Source organism: Nicotiana tabacum, chromosome 20 (assembly GCF_000715075.1).
Source record: "Nicotiana tabacum cultivar K326 chromosome 20, ASM71507v2, whole genome shotgun sequence".
Lineage (NCBI taxonomy): Eukaryota > Viridiplantae > Streptophyta > Magnoliopsida > Solanales > Solanaceae > Nicotiana > Nicotiana tabacum.
The window spans coordinates 34,651,001-34,670,077 of NC_134099.1; the positions used below are offsets into that span (position 1 = coordinate 34,651,001).

The 19,077-nt window shown below is 36.0% G+C and overlaps 3 protein-coding genes across 4 annotated transcripts; 2 read left to right on the forward strand and 1 right to left on the reverse strand.

Moving 5' to 3' along the window:
• The first annotated feature begins 249 nt into the window (after nt 1-249).
• LOC107781639 (uncharacterized) lies at nt 250-4,078 on the forward strand. 2 transcript variants are annotated; one of them, XM_016602374.2, is made up of 11 exons: nt 253-450; nt 545-658; nt 749-864; nt 1,403-1,449; nt 1,531-1,631; nt 1,896-1,983; nt 2,190-2,298; nt 3,016-3,187; nt 3,268-3,339; nt 3,528-3,641; nt 3,756-4,078. In XM_016602374.2, the coding sequence occupies exons 1-11, from the start codon at nt 349-351 to the stop codon at nt 3,846-3,848; spliced, it is 1,128 nt and encodes a 375-aa protein (XP_016457860.2). In that variant the 5' UTR covers nt 253-348; the 3' UTR covers nt 3,849-4,078. The 2 variants fall into 2 exon arrangements, with proteins under 2 accessions (XP_016457861.1, XP_016457860.2); XM_016602375.2 differs by lacking the exon at nt 3,528-3,641 and having other exon boundaries at nt 250-450.
• Nucleotides 4,079-5,267: 1,189 nt separating this feature from the next.
• On the forward strand, nt 5,268-11,652 carry LOC107781638 (uncharacterized). The gene is made up of 7 exons (XM_016602372.2): nt 5,268-5,811; nt 8,615-8,755; nt 8,845-9,207; nt 9,580-9,822; nt 10,262-10,354; nt 10,910-11,110; nt 11,207-11,652. Exons 1-7 carry the CDS (start codon nt 5,494-5,496, stop codon nt 11,417-11,419), a joined length of 1,572 nt encoding a protein of 523 aa, XP_016457858.1. The 5' UTR covers nt 5,268-5,493; the 3' UTR covers nt 11,420-11,652.
• Nucleotides 11,653-13,054: 1,402 nt separating this feature from the next.
• LOC107781637 (non-functional NADPH-dependent codeinone reductase 2) lies at nt 13,055-15,473 on the reverse strand. The gene is made up of 4 exons (XM_016602371.2): nt 15,073-15,473; nt 13,857-14,100; nt 13,576-13,755; nt 13,055-13,421 (listed from the first exon to the last, which is right to left on the reverse strand). The coding sequence occupies exons 1-4, from the start codon at nt 15,414-15,416 to the stop codon at nt 13,197-13,199; spliced, it is 993 nt and encodes a 330-aa protein (XP_016457857.1). The 5' UTR covers nt 15,417-15,473; the 3' UTR covers nt 13,055-13,196.
• Between the last annotated feature and the right edge of the window lie 3,604 nt (nt 15,474-19,077).

Genomic DNA, 19,077 nt, shown 5'->3' on the forward strand with positions numbered 1-19,077 from the left:
ATATATATTTTTGTATTTTATTACTTTATTTGCTACCTAATCCATGAAATTTCCTTTCTGTCTTACATCTAGTGTTGCTAATCATGATTTAAAATATTAAAGGAGATTTTTGCGTGCAATTCTTTGAGAGAAAGAACCTTATTTATTTAGGTTTTCAACTTTTATATATGTTTGGCTATTTTTGATAAGTCTATAATTAATAGCTAGAGGTTGGCAGTTGAGACTTAATTGTGACATTTCTGTAACCCATACCCAGGTCCATTGGGCCTATTTCTTTTTGTCATTTAGATATACGTGGGCTTCGTTCCAACTTCCGATCAACCCATCAGTCGCATTTGGTCGGAAACCATGGACTGCGCCGGCAGCGGAAGCCGAACCCCATGTTCCAGTCCGGCTACAAGACGTTGCGATCGCTGTCAAGCCGTCGCTTATTGCTCCATCTCTCACCAGGTTTCATATCCAATTGAGTAATTAACTCTCCAAATAATAGTAGTATAATTCTTTTCTGGAAACAAAGGGATAATTTTATTAATTTTCTTTTTAGGTTGCACACTTGAATGTACACAGGAAAGAGTGTCAAAGGTTAGAACAGCAAATGAAGCAAGCTCATGTTGTGAGTGATTTCCCTTTTACATTTTCTGAAGAAGCTACTGCTCAGGTAACCTGTGAATAAAATTTTGATTTTGACATATTTACTATTTGTTCATAGAATTTGCTTAGGTAAATACTTGTGGTGCTTTAATTATAGGTGTGTGATAAACGCATGACAAGGTGTTCATTCTTGATAAAACTGGGAATTCACCGTGTAGGAATGTGGATGTTTGAATGTAGCTGTGGGGCGCCTACTACATTGAACTGCTCAAGGTTGGTTTTTATTTTCATGATAAAATGTTCTCTTGTTGATCCTATCTTCTTTCAGCCTAAGCCTAACCAGAGACGGAGTCAAGATTTGAACTTTATGGGTTCTAAACTCTAGGATAGCGATCTTTGTGCATATTTGGTGAATTTCTTAATACAAATACAGAGTTTAGTCTAAAGCTACTGGTTCGGTCGAACCCGTAGGTCGGCTTCTAGCTCTGCCATTGAGCCTAGCTAATTACAACCTTTATACTTAGTGCTAAGAGGATGATTATGTATCCTCTTTATGTGAACTTAAGTAATTCCATATTTGTATACCTACTACCTATGTTCTCTTGTATATAGTAGTATTTGTCTATAATCAAGCTTTGTACTTGTCATAGATAAAGTTTTCTGTGTATTATATATTTGAATGTATTCTTTGCATTATTCGTGTCTTTCTCGAATTAAAAGGTTCTATTTGATCTCTGCTGCTATGCGGATATAAAGAAATACTTCTAACCTAGGTCACACTTGGAATCTTATCCTTAATTTTTGTTATTAGGCTCATTGAAGGCTGGAACTTATCTGGTACATTGTGTCCTTGTAGAGGTACTTGTATTTCTTTAAGCGACCATTACATGAATGCAATGCTTGTCATGGATGCTAATTTATAATAGTATTCACATGCAGAGCCATCCACTGTATTACCAGAGCTACTTAGTGGTTGGAAGGAATATTATGAATGGAGGTGCATTCCGCTATATTCTCCTGTTGCCCTACTACTTCACTGGGTAAGTTGGCTGTATACAAATATTAAATGAATGGGTTTGTAGTAGCCGTATTATTTAGGCAATATACTTCTTTTGCCGTTTTATTTTGTAGCTTCTTCCATATAGTCATTCCAATCTCGAAAATCTGTTTTTATATGGTCTTTGACATTATGACCAAGATGCATGAATTGTTTGTGAAGCTATTGAAAGTGTCAATCTTTGAAGAAATCATTTGTGAAACTCACTGGCTCATTTGTAGTGCTATCCTTCTCTTGCTTTTTCCAGCCATTGACACTGTATTGGGCCATTAAGCTGGCAGTTCAAGGGAACCTGATTCCTGAAATAAGTAATGAGCTACGCATACATTATTTAGGTACTCTCTTTTCTTCTGAGCTTTGGTACGGGGTTTTATAGACAAGGCTCTCTCTCTCTCTCTCTCTCTCTCTGACCGTAAAAATTGACAAATGACATTTAGCGCTAACACCACTGCTCACTCTTCATCTCCTTTGGAGCTAGTTTTTCAAGGGCTCATTATTTTCATACTAAATTTGAGCTCTTTCTCTTGTTTGAAATGTGAAGGTCCTGAAAAAGAGCTTCATCAGCTTGCTGCTTTCAGTGAACTGTATGCAGTTTTTCCTGGTGTTCGAATGTATATAGATCTTGTGGGACCTGCAATTCCAGAAGATAGGTTTGGTTGCACTCCTTTATTTCATGTTTCTGGTTTACTTCTTTTTTACTGCAAGTTCTAATTTATTAGCAAAGTAAATTCGCAAAGTTATTGCTATACGACTTACAGCAGGAAACGAGAGTAATCTCATTGACCTCATTGTGAAGTCCAGCAACTAGTACTGCACTTATAATCTTTTAGTGGACGGAACTTTAGCGAACTAAAGACACTTGGTTCTCATTCTGCTGAAAGGAAATAACTTGCATTGTTAATTCTTGAAAGACTCTTAAATTCGGAAAAAGGGGGTCGTAAATTGATAGCTTCTGTAATAAAGAAGGTAAAAAAAACTTTAAAAAATAGGTTACAAAAGAAAGATGTACTTGGGAGGCATTAGATATTTGATATAGCGCCCTTGGTTGGGCTCTATAAGCCACAATCATCTTCAGTGAATAATGACTGCTACACATCTAATGATTGCAGATGATGCTAACAGAAAAGTGGTTAGAGTGGGGTCCTTGCCAATTTACTAGACATGATCCATCATTTGAAACCTCGGTAACCTGATAGTGTTCTATCTGTTAGACTATATGATACATCACATTCACACTAACTTCTAACTTTCTTTTATTGTTATTTCCAAAGTTCATAGGTATCTTGTTTATCTTTTGCAGATTATTTATAGTCACACTGCTCTAGGTACCTTTGATAGATCACGCTCTTTTGCTTTTTAATGATTAGGAATGGTGAGAGAATTGAACTTCGTGATTATGCTCATTGTACAGAGACCAACTGCCAATGTAATTGTTCGACCGAGAGTTTTGGCCCAACATCATTGTCAAGTGGATCTTCAGCCATTAAATTAAAGCTTCATGCTGGTTATTATCATGATTGTTATAAAAATCTCATTAAGGTCGTTCAAACAGCATTTTCCTTTGCTCATGCATTTCCTTCTTTGGTTAGGTTTTACTCAAATGTTCTATGCTTCGTCAGGGTTCTCCTCCTAATCTAATTATTGCGCCAAATGCTGGTGTCGCTGCTTACAGAAGCTGGTTACCTACCATTGTAAGTAATTGGAATTCAATACTTCATTTCAGCTTTGTCTATCTGGTGCTTAGTTTTGTATACAAGGATCGAACATGAGATTAATATGTCAGATTTTTCTTTTATGATTTTGCAACAGTGCTTAAAGCTAGCCAGATTTGGTGTTGGTAAATATTTCTTTTTGTTTTTTCCTTTAACTTTTCATCCAGGAGCTGATAAAGGATATCAAAGTTCCTGCATTTTTCTCTGATTACTGTGAAGAAGCTTGTAATCTAGCAATTAGTTGCATAAGCTCAGTGACTGACGCTTCTCCTATCGTTCCTGTTAGTTTTTTTTCACCCCGCCTGTCCACCAATTTTTTTCCAAATTTTGTTCTTAAAGGTGTATATTACTTCTAAGTCATTTCATATGTATTGAACTTGTTTCTTGCTGTGCAGATCCAATTAAATCCTTTTAGGCAACCCCTTGCAGTAGAAGACAGTGCCCTGTTTCTTCCATGCTACTCAAATTGCTTCATCTTTGGGATTTGAAGTAGCTTTAAGATCCTTCAAGGATGCAATGGTTTGACTATATTAAAACATGATAGCAGATTGAGGATTATAATTTTAGAGTCTATTATACTGCTAGTGCCGAACCCCAACTTGTTTGAGATTGAGACGTAGTTGTTGATTGTTTACACTGCTAGATACAAGTTTATTTGTTTTTGTTCACCTTACACTATTCAGATAGATTATACAAAATTCTTTCTGTATTTTGGCCCCCCAAATATGTCAATTTGTGTATACTACTTGCCCATCTGGTTATCGCATTTCGATGTACTATTTTAGCATTTTTAATTAATAACAAATGGCCGAATAATTTAATAATGAAGATGAGGGTGCAAGTAAACAGACAGGAGCGTGCACTAACCTTGAGAATTACGAAAGAGAAAGTCAACGACGTGCTTAACATTTTAAATTTGAAGTCTTCTTGAAATTAGGGAAAGAAATATTCTAAGTAGGAATGCATCCAATTGGAGGTTGTATTCAATCGTATAATAAGTGATATATAATTGTGAATTGATGGCATAATAATCATCCTTAATGAAAGAAGATTCTTATATTTTCTCTAGAGTGATGTTATCATTGAAATTCTATTATGAGAAGTTATAAAGTTGTTAGACTTAGGATACATCGTAAAGTAGTGGTTATGACTTATGCGTTTCGTGACGTAGATAGGTCTAAAGTTCATGGAATTTACAGGAATAAAGTAACATAAAGAATTTAATAAGTTTTGGAAGAAAAAAGATGTTTCTGCAAATGGAATTTTAACTTTGTCGTTATTGGATTTGGAATGGATTCATAGAGGATTCCAATTTTTTTTTTTTTTTTTTTTTTTTTAAGGAAAAGAATAGTTAATGAATGTAGTCCAAAATAAAATTTCCCTTTTGTTCACTCTCAAAAAATACAATGGTTGTCCGATCCATTTTACTTTACTGTGACTCAAAAATCAGAAGAGAATAACTAACGCCTCTCGTTCAAAGTAAAATTGAATTGATAGTTTTATTCTATATTTAACAAAATGTCTGACAGACAATGAGCTACTCGAGTATAAGGTCTTTCACATTATCTAATAATTATTAAATAATAAATATTTGTATAAAAGATATATATATATATATATATATATATATATATATATATATATATATATATGGGGTATGGGGAAAGGCTATGAGTATATTCTTACATGTCAATTAATCTTTAAAATTCAAATATCCAGGTTTGTTTAGATTTGATTTTAAATTGTGTTTCATCATAATTTTATAGAAATACTTTCAAGAGATAAAATTAAAATAAATTGAGTCATCAAAAGTTTAAAATTTCTAGTTCCTTTTGAATAACAAAAATCTCCAAATTTAAACTTATTTTTTTTTTCAATATCAAACTTGTGTATGAGTTCCCAAAAATAGTACTTTACGATTCGGGAATGTCCACTTCAATAATAAATTCATAACACAACACACCTAACAATATTTACATCTCTATCTACTTCCAATCATTCCCCTTTCCAACAATCCCAACCCCAATCAATTTGGAACTCAATCCTCTTCCCTCTATGGAACCCTAAATCAATTCTGCAAAATCCCCAAAAATCCCAAGCTGCAAATTACTCTTCAATTCACTACTCCCACTAATGCATCAGACGCTGAAACTGTCTACTTTAACACTGCTATGGATATTGTTAATTGGGTTAGGATTAGGTTTTGGGGATGCATTAAAAATGCCTTTTAGGGTGAAGGATGTACTCCCTGTATTGCCACGTGAGGTTTCTTGGCCTGTGCTTAATACTCTTCATAGCCCAGTTGATTTGTTACCCACTTACATTGGATCACTTGCTCCCGATAATGGGTCAATTAGTTGGAAAGGAGCTTGCTTTTTTCAGAATGAAGCTAGGGTTGAGTTTACCGGCCCCGGTGATCGCGGAATTGGCGGTGCCACTATCCATCTCTCGGTTTGTGGATTGTGAATTTAATTTATGCTCGGTTGATTTTGTTGAGTGGTATTTGCTTGTAATTTTTGGTCAGGTCGATGTTTAATTGATGAATGGTGCGAGGAATAGCTCTGCTTTGTTTATTTAATTTATGTCGGTTGATTTGCAGAGTACTGCTATTTACTTGTAATTTTTGGTCGAGTCCATGTTTAATTGATGAATGGCGATAGGAATAGCTTAAAGATGATGAAGTACGTCGAACTTTGTGGGTATATTTTATTTTGGTTTTTCGGGGGGGGGGGGGAGGTGGAGCCACATGTGAGGAAGAGATTATTAAATCCCTTTATCCGAAAATTACACAGTGCAATTGGGTTAACACAAATATTTTGTGTATATACTATATACAAATTTTTGAATCCCCTTGAAACAACTTCTTTTAGTGTGGTGGAAAAAGTGGTTAAAGAATACAAGATGCGGCATTTTACAAATTTTTACTCTTGTTAAAATTCCTAGTCCACTACTGGGTATTGGGAATACTAATCATTGCATGCTTGCGAGCTAAATATATGCTTCATTATTCTGTTTTATGAATATAGTTTCTGCTCAGTTGATTTATAACTGTATTTACTGGTAAGATACATATGGTTGTTGTAGTTTGTCGGTTGAAGTTATCTTGCTGGCTTGGGGGAGTGGGGTGTTGGAAGACTAAGAATTTCATGCTTTGGAAGCTAAATTTGTACCAAATAGTTGAACTAGAGGGTTCGGAAAAGAGGAAGGTGTTAATTTTAGTGGTAAAGTTGCAGAATGCTTTGTGGGCAAAAAATACTAGGTTTCATGTTCAAACCCCAGTGGAGGTAAAAAACATTATCTTCCTATCTGCTTAAGCCTTGGTGCGCCCGGTACCTGTGTTGGTGGGAGGTAGCAAGTACCCGGTGGAATTAGTCGAGGTATACGCAAGCTGGCCAGGACACCACTGTCATCCGGAAAAAAAAGTTACAAAATGCTTCATATTAGGATGATAGTCACATTGATGTAACAAAAAGTTTGATTATTGTTGTTAGTATTGGAAATAATATTGCCCGGGATCAAAAAAAAATAAAATATTGCCTTCTTGCCGTTGCCTGGGAGGAGGGTGTAGAAGGAGGAGGAAATAATATCTTTGAATCAGTTGTACACCAAGAAAGTCAGGTTCCTTCCATTTATGAAAGCTGCTTTTTTGGGCTGTGTCTTTCTATCACATGAGCCACTTCAGAACAAGAATAAACATGGAATGTGGCTCACTACTTGTCAGCATTTGTATTCCCACGTAGCCGCTTAAATGTATGTGTATGCACTTCGGTCCCAAGGTTTCTAAATGCTCTAGCATTTGAAGCAAACTTAGGATGCAAGGGCCGTTGAAGCGTGCTGTTTTGTGGATCCACTATCACCATGTGTAGAAAGCTAGATTGTTATGAACATTCAGTTATAACTTCTGTCCTCCTATTCAATTTAGATATCATCCTGTTCAATTTTAGATGTTGCCATACCTGTTCCTTCACATTGACCACTCACCGGAAAATGCTCTTCTTTCTTTTAAAGAAAAAGGATCTTTTCCTCCCTGAATATGCCTGTAGACCAATAATTTAATGAGAACTGCTGTACTGTCTTCTTTGTGTCAACTTCCTGTCTCCACTTTATTTTGGAACTATTGATAAACTATCAATTTTTCCAATGATCATCACCAGCTTCCTTCACCCTACTAAAAGTTCTTGCTTACCTATTTGTTGGCACTGAACATGTATACCTTTATGGCTAGCTGCCTTTCGATAACCTAAGGGATTGTTTGGTACTAGGATGGATAGACAAGGATATTCTATGGGATTAGCTATGCCACCTTCTATATGGGATAGCTAATCCCACCATTTTAGTACAAAATGTCGCAGGACTAATTAATACCCATAACCAAACGTGGGATAAAATAATCCCGCATTTTATCCCAAGATTGTTATCCCTTATCCCACCAACCAAACGACCCCTAAAGGTATTAGTGGCTCACTTCACAAATACTTTTGGATGTTCATACCAGTGACACTATCAGCCGTTGCTCACAATATCCATCCTCATCTCTAGATCCACCTCTGCAAGCTTCCGACATTCTTTTTGATGCTTACAGGCATAACTTTGACCATTATCCAATCACCCGGAATTTCATAGTAGGCTCTCATTTGTGGTTGTTGATCCCGATAGGTTTGAATAGTTTTAAGCAGACCTTCATTCAAGAGTAAGTAGCTTTATTTAAGTTCAGCATCTTTTAACCATAATTTCAGGTTGCCAAACTTATCATTAAAAAACAATAAGTATGAGTTGTAACTGAAGGAGACCGTAGAAAGATGATGATTTGGGAGGAGGCTTTATAAATGTTCGTTGATGAGTTTGGATGTTTTCTTTCTTTTTTGGGGGTGGGTGGGTGGGTGGTGATCAGGGGTTTGAGCACACGTGAGCTTTAGTTACTTGCTTTTATGGATGGTGCTCCCTAGGTTCCTTGCTGATAGTTCATCTCTTATCAACAGAATAATGCTGGAAGATTTGCACTTTGTGGTCTTCAAGCATCTAATATTCGAGATGACATGAATGTTTCTGCACTTGACACTTAGATGTTTTTATACATAGGAACCAATGGGGTCATAACAACTAACAAGTGATAACTTATTTAACACCTTAAGAAAGAAATAAGAAAAATTTGGGTATCTGTATGTACTTGTTCTTGTTCTATTATGCCGTTTTTATTTAGATAAGACATCCTTGGCGCCATTGTATTTCAGATTTCATTTACCTCACTTTGCAGACAGGCGCAGCACACAGCTGGACGTGTATGGATCTGTATGTATTTGCTACACCTTATAGGATAACCTGGGACTACTACTTTTCGGCCCACGATCACACATTTAAAATTCAGTCATGGGAGGAACCTGCTGAAATGGAATATGTATGCTCTCGTTTTAAGCCTTTTTTTCTTGTATAGCTTCAATGGATGTCCATACATTTACAGTTGACCTTTAAGCAACTTTTATGCAGGTCAAGCAACATGGAATCTCTGTGTTTCTCATGCCATCAGGGATGCTCGGGACCTTGCTTTCGTTGGTGGATGTACTACCCCTGTTTTCTAACACAGCATGGGGCCAGAATTCTAACCTCGCTTTTCTGAAGAAGCGCATGGGAGCGACATTTGAGAAACGCCCACATCCGCGGACAACAATTAATCCAGATGATGTTAATTCTGGTGATTTCTTAGCTCTGTCAAAGATTCGTGGACGGTGGGGTGGGTTTGAAACTCTTGAGAAGTGGGTCACTGGTGCCTTTGCTGGTCATACAGCAGTTTGTTTGAAGGATGAGTTGGGTAATCTTTGGGTTGGTGAATCTGGACATGAAAATGAAAAGGTGAGCAAAAGAGAAAATCTATGTATTTTTTCCACTAAACTACATGGACAAACAGTAGTGGAAAATCTAAAGAACTTGATTTCCGTGTCTGATAAATAAAATTTTCAGTTAATGTATGCTCTCCTTTACTTTTATGCAACTTTTCTTATAGATAGCAGTTCACCTCTGATGAGTTACTTATACCTCATTGTGCTATCCCTCTCTACCCCTGGAGGGAGGGAGGGATGACTCTCTGAGTTTTATTGTTAGCTTTTAAAGCGTGTAAATGCATTGCAATTTAATAACATGAATGGTAACATTCTCATATCTTTGTTTTGGTATGTTCAGTCTGCTTAATCTTGGTTAACTGATTCTCATGTTATATCTTTGCAGGGTGAAGAAATTATTGCGGTTATCCCTTGGGATGAGTGGTGGGAATTGACACTTAAGGATGACTCTAATCCACAAGTTGCTTTGTTGCCGTTACATCCTGAAGTGCGCGCGAGATTTAATAATACCGCAGCATGGGAATATGCTCGGAAAATGTCCGGGAAACCATATGGTTACCATAACATGATTTTTAGTTGGATTGACACAGTAGCTGATAATTACCCTCCACCTCTTGATGCTCACTTGGTATGTCTCCCTTTCATTCCTTTTAAAAGTATAAACGATGATGAGCAAGTAGCAATGGATGTTTATGTTCTCCTAGGAACTAGGTGAATTCCCACATGTCCGTCAATCTCGACGCTAAGATTCTTAAGTCACCAACGACTTATCTAAACTACACATATCCTATCCTTGGCTATCACTCTCTAGGAAATACCTCAACTTAGTATAAAACAAACATCTTCCAGTGTTGAAGTTCAGAAGGATCTATGGTTATTACTGTTCCCCTCCCCCAAAGAACCATTAATAAAATAACTCCTCACAACAGGTGAAAAAGCAAGTCAATTAAAATGAAAATACCAGAAATTGAAGAAATATTAATTGGTCACCACTACCATCCTTCCATTTGAATAGAACTCTTGGACAACTTTAGTGTGGTTTCTCAGCAGAAGACATTTGTTGCCAGGTGATTTCTGTCATGTCCATGTGGACAAGAGTGCAGCCAGCATATGCTGCTAACATGTGGAATGAAGCTCTGAATAAGAGACTTGGCACTGAGGTAACTGAACATGTTATATTTTCATGTTAGAATCTTTTTGACGGAAACATGTATAACATCTTAGCTATTAGTTAATGGTAATGGTTAAGCATAGAAGGTGGCTCATTCCGCTGATTCCATTGATAAACACAGCTTATGAGTTCCCTCCTAAATACTGATTTTTTCCTTTGGTCCTTTTAGTACGAGCAGTTCATACATATATTATAATATTTTTTTGAATGACAGTACTGTTTGGTCAGCTTGCATCGCCTGAGGTACTCCATAACTCTTCTGAGAACAGTATAGAGCGGTATTTTATAGATGATGTTCCTTTATACAGACATTTAGCCTTGAGCAAGCATAAGATTAACATCATAAATTGAAGCATGCTTCAGAAAGCTTCCTTTTTAGTTCAGGTTGACTAGTTGATTGAACTTTCACTTTCAATATCATAGTATAACTGTTGACATACAGAGAGTGCATTAAATATATCGCAGATTCTAAATTCTACAGAACCATTCAAGTTTTTTATCTGTAAAGATCACTTCATATGTACAGTTGATATTTCTCCTACAGGATTTGGACTTGTATGGTATTCTTGCTGAAACTGAAAAACGTGGGATAACATTTGATCAATTGCTGACCATCCCAGAACAAGATGAATGGGTCTACAGTGATGGGAAATCCACTACATGCGTGGCCTTCATTCTAGCAATGTACAAAGAAGCAGGAGTTTTTGGCCCTATTTCCAACTCTATTCAAGTAACGGAGTTCACTGTGGGTATCAAAGCCTTTGTCTAATCTCGTCTTGTTAGAAAAAACTTCCATTCTGTCACCCAATTAGTGATGGTAAGTCGTTCTTACTGCTTGCAGATAAAAGATGCATACACGCTTAAAATTTTCGAAGACAATCAGACACGCCTTCCGAGTTGGTGCAACAGCAGAGAAAATAAGGTCTCTTTCTGCCAGATTCTTGGCGAATACGAAATGGAACTCCCCCAGTACAACACATTGGAGCCATATGCCAACATGAATGAGAACTGTCCTTCTTTACCTCCAAATTATGAGAGGCCCGTGCGTTGTTGAATCTGGACTAAACTTGTGTATCAGTATCCCACGGAATCTAGTTGGGTTGCTATTGGTTAAGCATGTATCAGATTATCTACTATGTTTGTTCTTCCGTTTTCACATGAAATATCAATCTTTGTATATAGTTCATGCAAATTGTAGCTTCTTAGATGTTTAAGCCTATGATGGATGATAGATTGGAAATAATGTAGAATAAGTTATGGACTCAACGCCTCGGAGTCTTGTTCTGATATCTGTTCGTTGTAGATAGATGTATGTGAGTTGGTGAATCTTGACTTGAATGTGGACTAAATGTTAGAGCAATTACTGTTATGATTTGCTGAATTCTGTTATTTTGCTCTTCGATTTTATTTTAATTGACTCATTTTCCTTAATTTTTATGTACTAAATGATTTCCCAGCTGTATTTTGACCTTTCCAATTAAGCGTTAGACCAGCCTTGATGATGGATTTCTGTGTATTTTCTGTCGGTTGGGAACCAACTTAAACTTCAATGAAGGTCAACGAGGTTAGCATATTTTCGTGGATGCTCTAGGTAGGGGTATTTATGGTTTGGTTTGGGTCGATTTTTTCCTAAAAAGAAACCAAACCAAGTAAGTCGGGTTTTTAAATATTGGAACCAAACCAAACCAATTAAGTCGATTTTTTATCTATTCAGTTTTTGTCGTTTTTTTCGGTTATTTATCAGGTTTTTTTCTTCTTAAATATGAGACATACACTACCAAACACATATTCCGGCAACTACAAACGAAACACTATTAAATCAATTGCTCTTTGAAAAATCTATCATTTACCAAGATATATTGATGATAATTGAATCAAATAGTGATGAATAATTTAAGTACTCAATTAAAAATCGATTATTTTTAACATGAAATAAATTCTTGTACTTAGCAAAAGAAAACTACCAATCAAACTAGAATGTAAAGGCAAAGAATTAGATTATTATAATAGCAAAAAACTAGACTAAAAATATAAACGACTAATATGTACTATAAAATTTTAGATATATATATGTATATATATATATATATATACATAATAAATTTATATTAGATGATTTTATAGTCGGTTTGGTTCAGTATTTTCGGTTATTTTTTGATTAAAATCAAAACCAAACCAAATTTAATCGGTTTTTAACATTCAAAACCAAAACTAAACCAAACCTAAAAAATATTAGTTTATTTGGTCGGTTTGGTTCAGCTTTCCGGGTTTTTATGAACACCCCTTGCTCTAGGAATGCATGTCTGTTAGTTTATGTAATCTGTTACATTTCCTATCCTTAGACGGAAGTGGGCAGTATTGTAGTTATTACTTAGTTAGTATGTGTACCTTTATTTTCAAGGGTAAATGTGATTTTGACAAAAAAAAGTAATTTCCCTATTTTTGAATATTATTTGAGACCAGTAACTCTTATTTGGATATTATTACAGACCTGTTACTCGTGTGGTCAGCTGATTGTTTTATTAGCTTAATATAATACAATCTACTTCTTTAAAAAAAAGTGAGCTATTTACCTTTTATTATTTACATATTATTTAAGCTAGCGTTTGGACATAAATTCAGTTGAAACTTGAAAAAAAAATCAAGTAAATTTTAACAAAACAAAAGAGACTCGTAGCAAACATACAACTAAAACAACAATGAACTGGACAAATCTTTGTCCCATCTTATATCTTATGTTGATAATGTACAACTACCACAAATAGGAGGAAGCCGTATACAGTAAAGAAGAATTACAGGAACAGTATGCTTGATACTACAAAATGATATAATCAAAGTTGTTCATCCCAGAGCTCTTCAATTGTCTTGTAAGGTCCATGAGGAGAGGTGTAATCCTTACCAAGACAAGCTCTACTTTGTGGGATTTCACTGATTTTCCTGCACTCTTCATCGCTTAATGACCAGTCGAAAATCTCAAGGTTCTGTTTCATTCTCTCTTTGTTATAACTCTTCACCACCACACCAATACCTTGGTCATATCCCCATCTTAAAGCAACCTGAATTTTGCACATCTCTAACTACTTCAAGTGTGCCATGTAATAAAGCAGAAATAAAATAACTGAAACTATAGAAGGATTTAAAGTTACACACTGACAATGTAAATGTTTTTACACTACCGGTGTAGTTTAAGTTAAACTCATCTCAGAATACCTGCGCGACAGTCTTGCTTTTGGTCTTTGCTATATCTTTGAGCACTTGAGATTCCATAACTCTGTTGGTTCCATAAAAGGTACCAATGGATCCTAAATGACTGTATCCAACAACGAGAACTCCATTTCTCTTGCAGAATTCTCTCAGCTTCTTTTGCTGCCAACATGGACTCACTTCTACCTTTCAAATCAAGAACAGCTCAAGTCATAGTCCTATCTTTTCACTCAATTTGTCTAACACAATTACTACTTCTCAAGTAAGTTTGTATTTGATTAACATACTTGATTAACAGCAGGCGGAATATCGGCAGTAGCAAGAACATTAGCAAGCTTCTTGCAAGAAAAGTTGCTAACTCCAATGGACTTAGTGAGTCCAAGTTTCTGGCACTCTTCCATTGCTGCCCAAACTGACTTGAAATCCATGGGAAGAAAGTCTTCTTTTTTAATTGGATACTGATGAATTCCTGGCTTAGAACTCACTGGCCAGTGTATTAGATATAAGTCAATATAATCCATCTTTAGATTCCTGCACAAGTTCAACCACCAATTTAGCAGTTCACTTTCACTACTACAAAAACAATTATGTACATCTCAAACCCAAACAAGTGAGGCCGATTATATGAATTCCTACTAATCATGTCACTCCGCTTAAACAAAATCTAAAAAAGAAAAAGTGAAAAGTTTTCTATATTTTCTAGTGGCATATAAATCTTTGATAAGATGCTTTTTAAGACTCTTAGTATATTAGAATTATAACCACTAGAGTAAATTAGATAACTGTGATGTTAGATAATATTTAAGTACAGATCATTTAAATATTATGGCACCCAAACAGAACTAATTATGATTCATACAGCCGATCTCGATTAATTTGTGATTGATGCATAGTTGTATATAAATTTCATAGAGGACTAAAAGACTCTTAGAATTCATATAACCTAAAATAAACATACTAACATGACTAAACCTAATTCCAACTAATTGATTTTTTCTTTCTAATTTCTCGCTAAGTGTGTCACCCCATGCGAATCTCACATCGACAAAACACGGATGCTGAGTATCTAAGTAAACAAGCCTAAGACCCTAATGACTTATTTTAAAGCCGTGCAGGCTTAGCGACAAAGCAGACAATATCACTAGTGGGCTGGGCTACTTCATATTGTATCAGAGCCAGTCCGTGTGCAACCTTAAATGATGATGAGGCTCAGCAATGACGTTGAGTCCCGTTACGGGGGTGTATACGATATCTTAGGCGAATTCTACACAAAACACACCATAAACGCTGGGTATATAAGTAAACAAACCTTACATCCTAGTAATACATTTTAAAGCCCCGCGGGCCTAGGCCGAAAGGCACAATATCAATAGTGGGCACCCTAAGTCTGCACGGATTCCAAGAGATGTTAAATCCTTGAAACAACTTAGCACTTGAGTAGTTCACTAAAACAAAAAACAAATAAAAATAGATAATTGAATAGATTTTTCGAGAGAATTTTACTGTAGAGTCTTGGTGAGGGCAGGAAGAACATGTTGAGGATGAGCATCGCTACACCAAAGCTTTGAAGTGACGAAGAGTTGTTCACGAGACTGAATTAACCCACGATTTACTGCCTCAATTATGGCTTCACCAAGTGGTTGTTCAGAATTGTACAAAGCAGCTGTGTCAAAATGCCTGTAGCCAAGCTCAATTGCTTGCAGAACTGCAGTTTTAATAATTTCTGGTTCCACAGGAGGATCTGCTGCCGTGCCGAAACCCAACACCGGCATTCTCCGGGAGCCGGACGGCATGGGGATTTCCGGCATAGTAGTGAAGTGGTGGTGGTGTTGGTCTAATTGGTTCATCTAGTTGCGGTGGATAGCGTCCTTTTCCTACTGAGGGGTGCCACACGTTATGTATCTATGTAAAAGGAAGCAAGGACAAACGTCGTTTCTTTTCTTTTTCAAATTTTTTTTTGGGAAAATGAATAAGCACCCCCTATCTGTACCTCAACTACACACTTTTTCTTTACGGAAATTCTATTACCCCCTAAAATTATTTTAAATGTAATTATTTGCACCTTTAACGCCGACAACCAAACTCTTGGCAAGTGGTGAGCTACACGCGCCTCCACATGTATTTTTAGTACTTTTTTTATTCTTTCTTCTTTTTTCTTATCCCTTTTTTCTTATTTCTTATTATTCTCTTTTTTTTAGTTATTTCATTCTCTTTCTTTTTGTTTTGGTCACCGGCGGCATAAAATGGTAGTCATCGAAATTTCACAAATACCATTTTTTCCGGCGAATTTTTTTTCCCTGCGACAGATTTTTATCCCGATCTAAGTGTGTTTTGTTTTATATATATAAAATTTTTTCTTGAAAGTATAATTTATGTGTGGGAGGAAGAGCAAAAGAAATAAAAACGAATATAAGTTGAGAAAACTTTTTTCGGTTAAAATTTCAATACATCACTTTTTTTTCCGGTGTGGGAAGGTTTTTCGATGATGAATTTTTCCCCCCAAATCTGAGTGTATTTTGCTTTGCTTATGAATAGATATTTTTGAGAGTTTAATTTGTGTGTGAAAAAAATGGAAGAAAAACGGTTAGATAAAGTCGCCGGTGAATGAATATCCACCGGAATTAGAGAAGAAACAAAAAAAAAAGTAAAAGAAAAAAGACAAAGAAAAAGGAAAAGGAAAAAAAGTAAGAAAAAATGGTAAAAAAGAATAAAAAAATAATCTGAAAATCGTTTTTTTCTTGCTTCTCACTCTCCTTTGGGAGAGTAAAATATACACACTCTGCCACGTCAGCGTTAAGAGTGCAAATAATTACATTTAAAATAAAATTAGAGGGGATAATAGGATTCCCGCAAAGAAAAAATATGTAGTTGGAAATCCGAGTATAGGTCAGGGGTACTTATGCATTCTGCCATGATTTTTCTTTCTTAATCTCTTAGCAACAAATGAATCTCAACATCATTTTTCCTGATCACGCTAAAAAATGCCTTGTAAGAGGTCTAGCTATAGTTACAAATATAATTCGATTTATAAGTTCGAAGCCGAATTCCATAGAAAATTAAGATTTAGTTATAACTTTTTTTCACTTTATATCCATGTATTCCTACACATAAAATAAATTCAATTAAACTAAAATATCACACAAATTAATATTAATACAACAAACAAGTAACGTGAATAACGTCAAAGAATGTGAAATTATAGTCCGACATCAGACACATCGCAAGAATCCAACATGAACTTTATTGGATGGTTCTATACTGAAGACCGGAGAGGATTTGCTGACCCCCCCAATTCATTTTTTTTTTGGAGAAAAGGATAATTTCATTAATAAAGGTTACGGTGGCATTACATCACTATTAGTAATACTAGAAATAATACTTAGGTTTCCAAACATTGCTAGTGTATTACATATGGAGCTTGATACTAGTCTAGTAGTAGATATTTCATTCTTGTCTTCTTGGATCATCCTCTTGACTGGGTCTAGTGGGGAGTTCAAAATCGTTGAAGTAGAGGTTGGTTGCTGTTGTTTGGAACCCTATTACTCAAAACGTGTGCCACCTTGTTTCCTTCGCGGAAGCTCTGTCGGACTACTGGATTCCCCAATCTCTTCAACAAGTACCTGCATTCAAAGATAGTGTTAGTATATGCAGGAAAACTATTATGTTCCAGTAGTTGGATTATGTCCGTCGAATCAGTATTAATCTCCACTGGGGCTAGCCCTTTGTGATTATCCAGCTTTAGCCCTGTATTAAGTGCTAGTAATTCTGCATGGGTAGAGTTATAGGCTTTGATTTTGCTAGCAAAGCCTACTATCATGTCCCCTTGACTATTTCTTATAACCCCCCCAATGCCTCCAGTCTTATGGTTACCCAAGGAAGCATCTATGTTTAATTTATAGGTATAGGGTGGTGGTGGGTACCATTTAATATGAACAAGAATTTTGTGCATGGTGCATTTGTATTTGGACGCAAGTAGTTTAAATTCAATGGTCCGTGTGTTAACTATTTGGTAGTTTAATGTTTTGGAGAGGTTGTGGAAGCAGTTATTGATTCTGTTTAACCAGAGGTGCCAAATTACAAATGGAAATACATCTTCCCAAATTATGCAGTTGTGTGTAATGGTTATTTGTAGGTCCTTGATTGATAAGAGCCAATGTTTATTATTTGGGATAGTATTGATGTCGATGCCCATATTGTCCCAGAATATGCGTGCCACTATGCACTCAAGGAAAATATGGGTTATGGTTTCTTATGCCACCCTACAAACTGTGCAAATATTGTCGTTTGAAACTCCAATTTGATGAAGGTAAGATTTAGTAGGTAATCTATTTTTAAAGCATTACAAGAAAAAATTTAATTTTGTTAAGGGTATGGAGCTTCCAAATCCAATCATAGTCGGTGCTATTTTGGATTTGCTGGTAAAATAATGTGAAGACTGAATGGGTTGAGAAGGTGCCATTTGTGTTGAGCGACCAAATGGATGTGTCTATGGCGAGGGGGTTTGATGAGAGGGGGATGGAAGAGATATCATTTTTAATATTGCTGGGGAGTTCAAAGGAGATTATTGACCAGTTCCACCAGTCATTTCTCCAAACCTGGTCAAGGGTTAAATTGCTATCTTTCTTGTTAAGAGGACCATGAATGGAAGAGCAGATGTTTATGTTGTTAGGGGTCCAACAACCAGAGTAGAAGTTTATGGATTTGCCATTGCCAACATCCCAAGTAATTCCTTTGGCAATGGTTTTCCATCCTCTCAAAATATTTTGCCAAATGAAGGAGGTGTTCTTAGCATTAGTTTTAGGGCTGTATTTTTGAATTAGAGTGTTTGCTCACATTGTTGGCGGGTTGATGAATAATTTCCATGCTAGTCCTGCTAGTATGGCCTGATTTTTGTGGGATGCCTTAGGTATCCCCAGACCTCCCATCTTTTTAGGAAGGGTTACAACATCCCATAAGATGTAGTGGATCCTTTTTTTATGCGGAGTTGTGCCCCAAATAAAATCACGCTGTATTTTATCAATTTAATGTTGGGTCTTCTTTGGGAGAGATATGTATTGTATATTATGATTAGGAATGGTATTGAAGGCATCCTTTGCTAGGGTTGTGCGACCCGCAAGAGTTAAGAAATTTATTTTTCAATTTGAAAGTTTGTTCCGCATATTGTCAATTACAAATTGGAAGTCAGCAGGTTTAGGTTTGTTATTGGTTATGTGGTATCCCAAATACTTGCCAAATTGACTTGTTTGATTAATGTTAAATAAGTCGATTGTATAATCTTTGATGGCAGTTGAGCAGTTACATGAAAAAAGGATTTTTGATTTGGTGTTATTTTTTTTTGACCAGATAGTGAACAAAAGGTTGTTAAGGAGTGGTGAATGGTATTTATGGTTTTCTCATTGGCATGTACCATGAATGTCAAGTCATCTGCATAGAATAGGTGTGACAGATAAAGTCCTTTTGTCCCAATTCTAATGAGATCCCACAGAGTTAGGTCAACTTGGTGGTTGA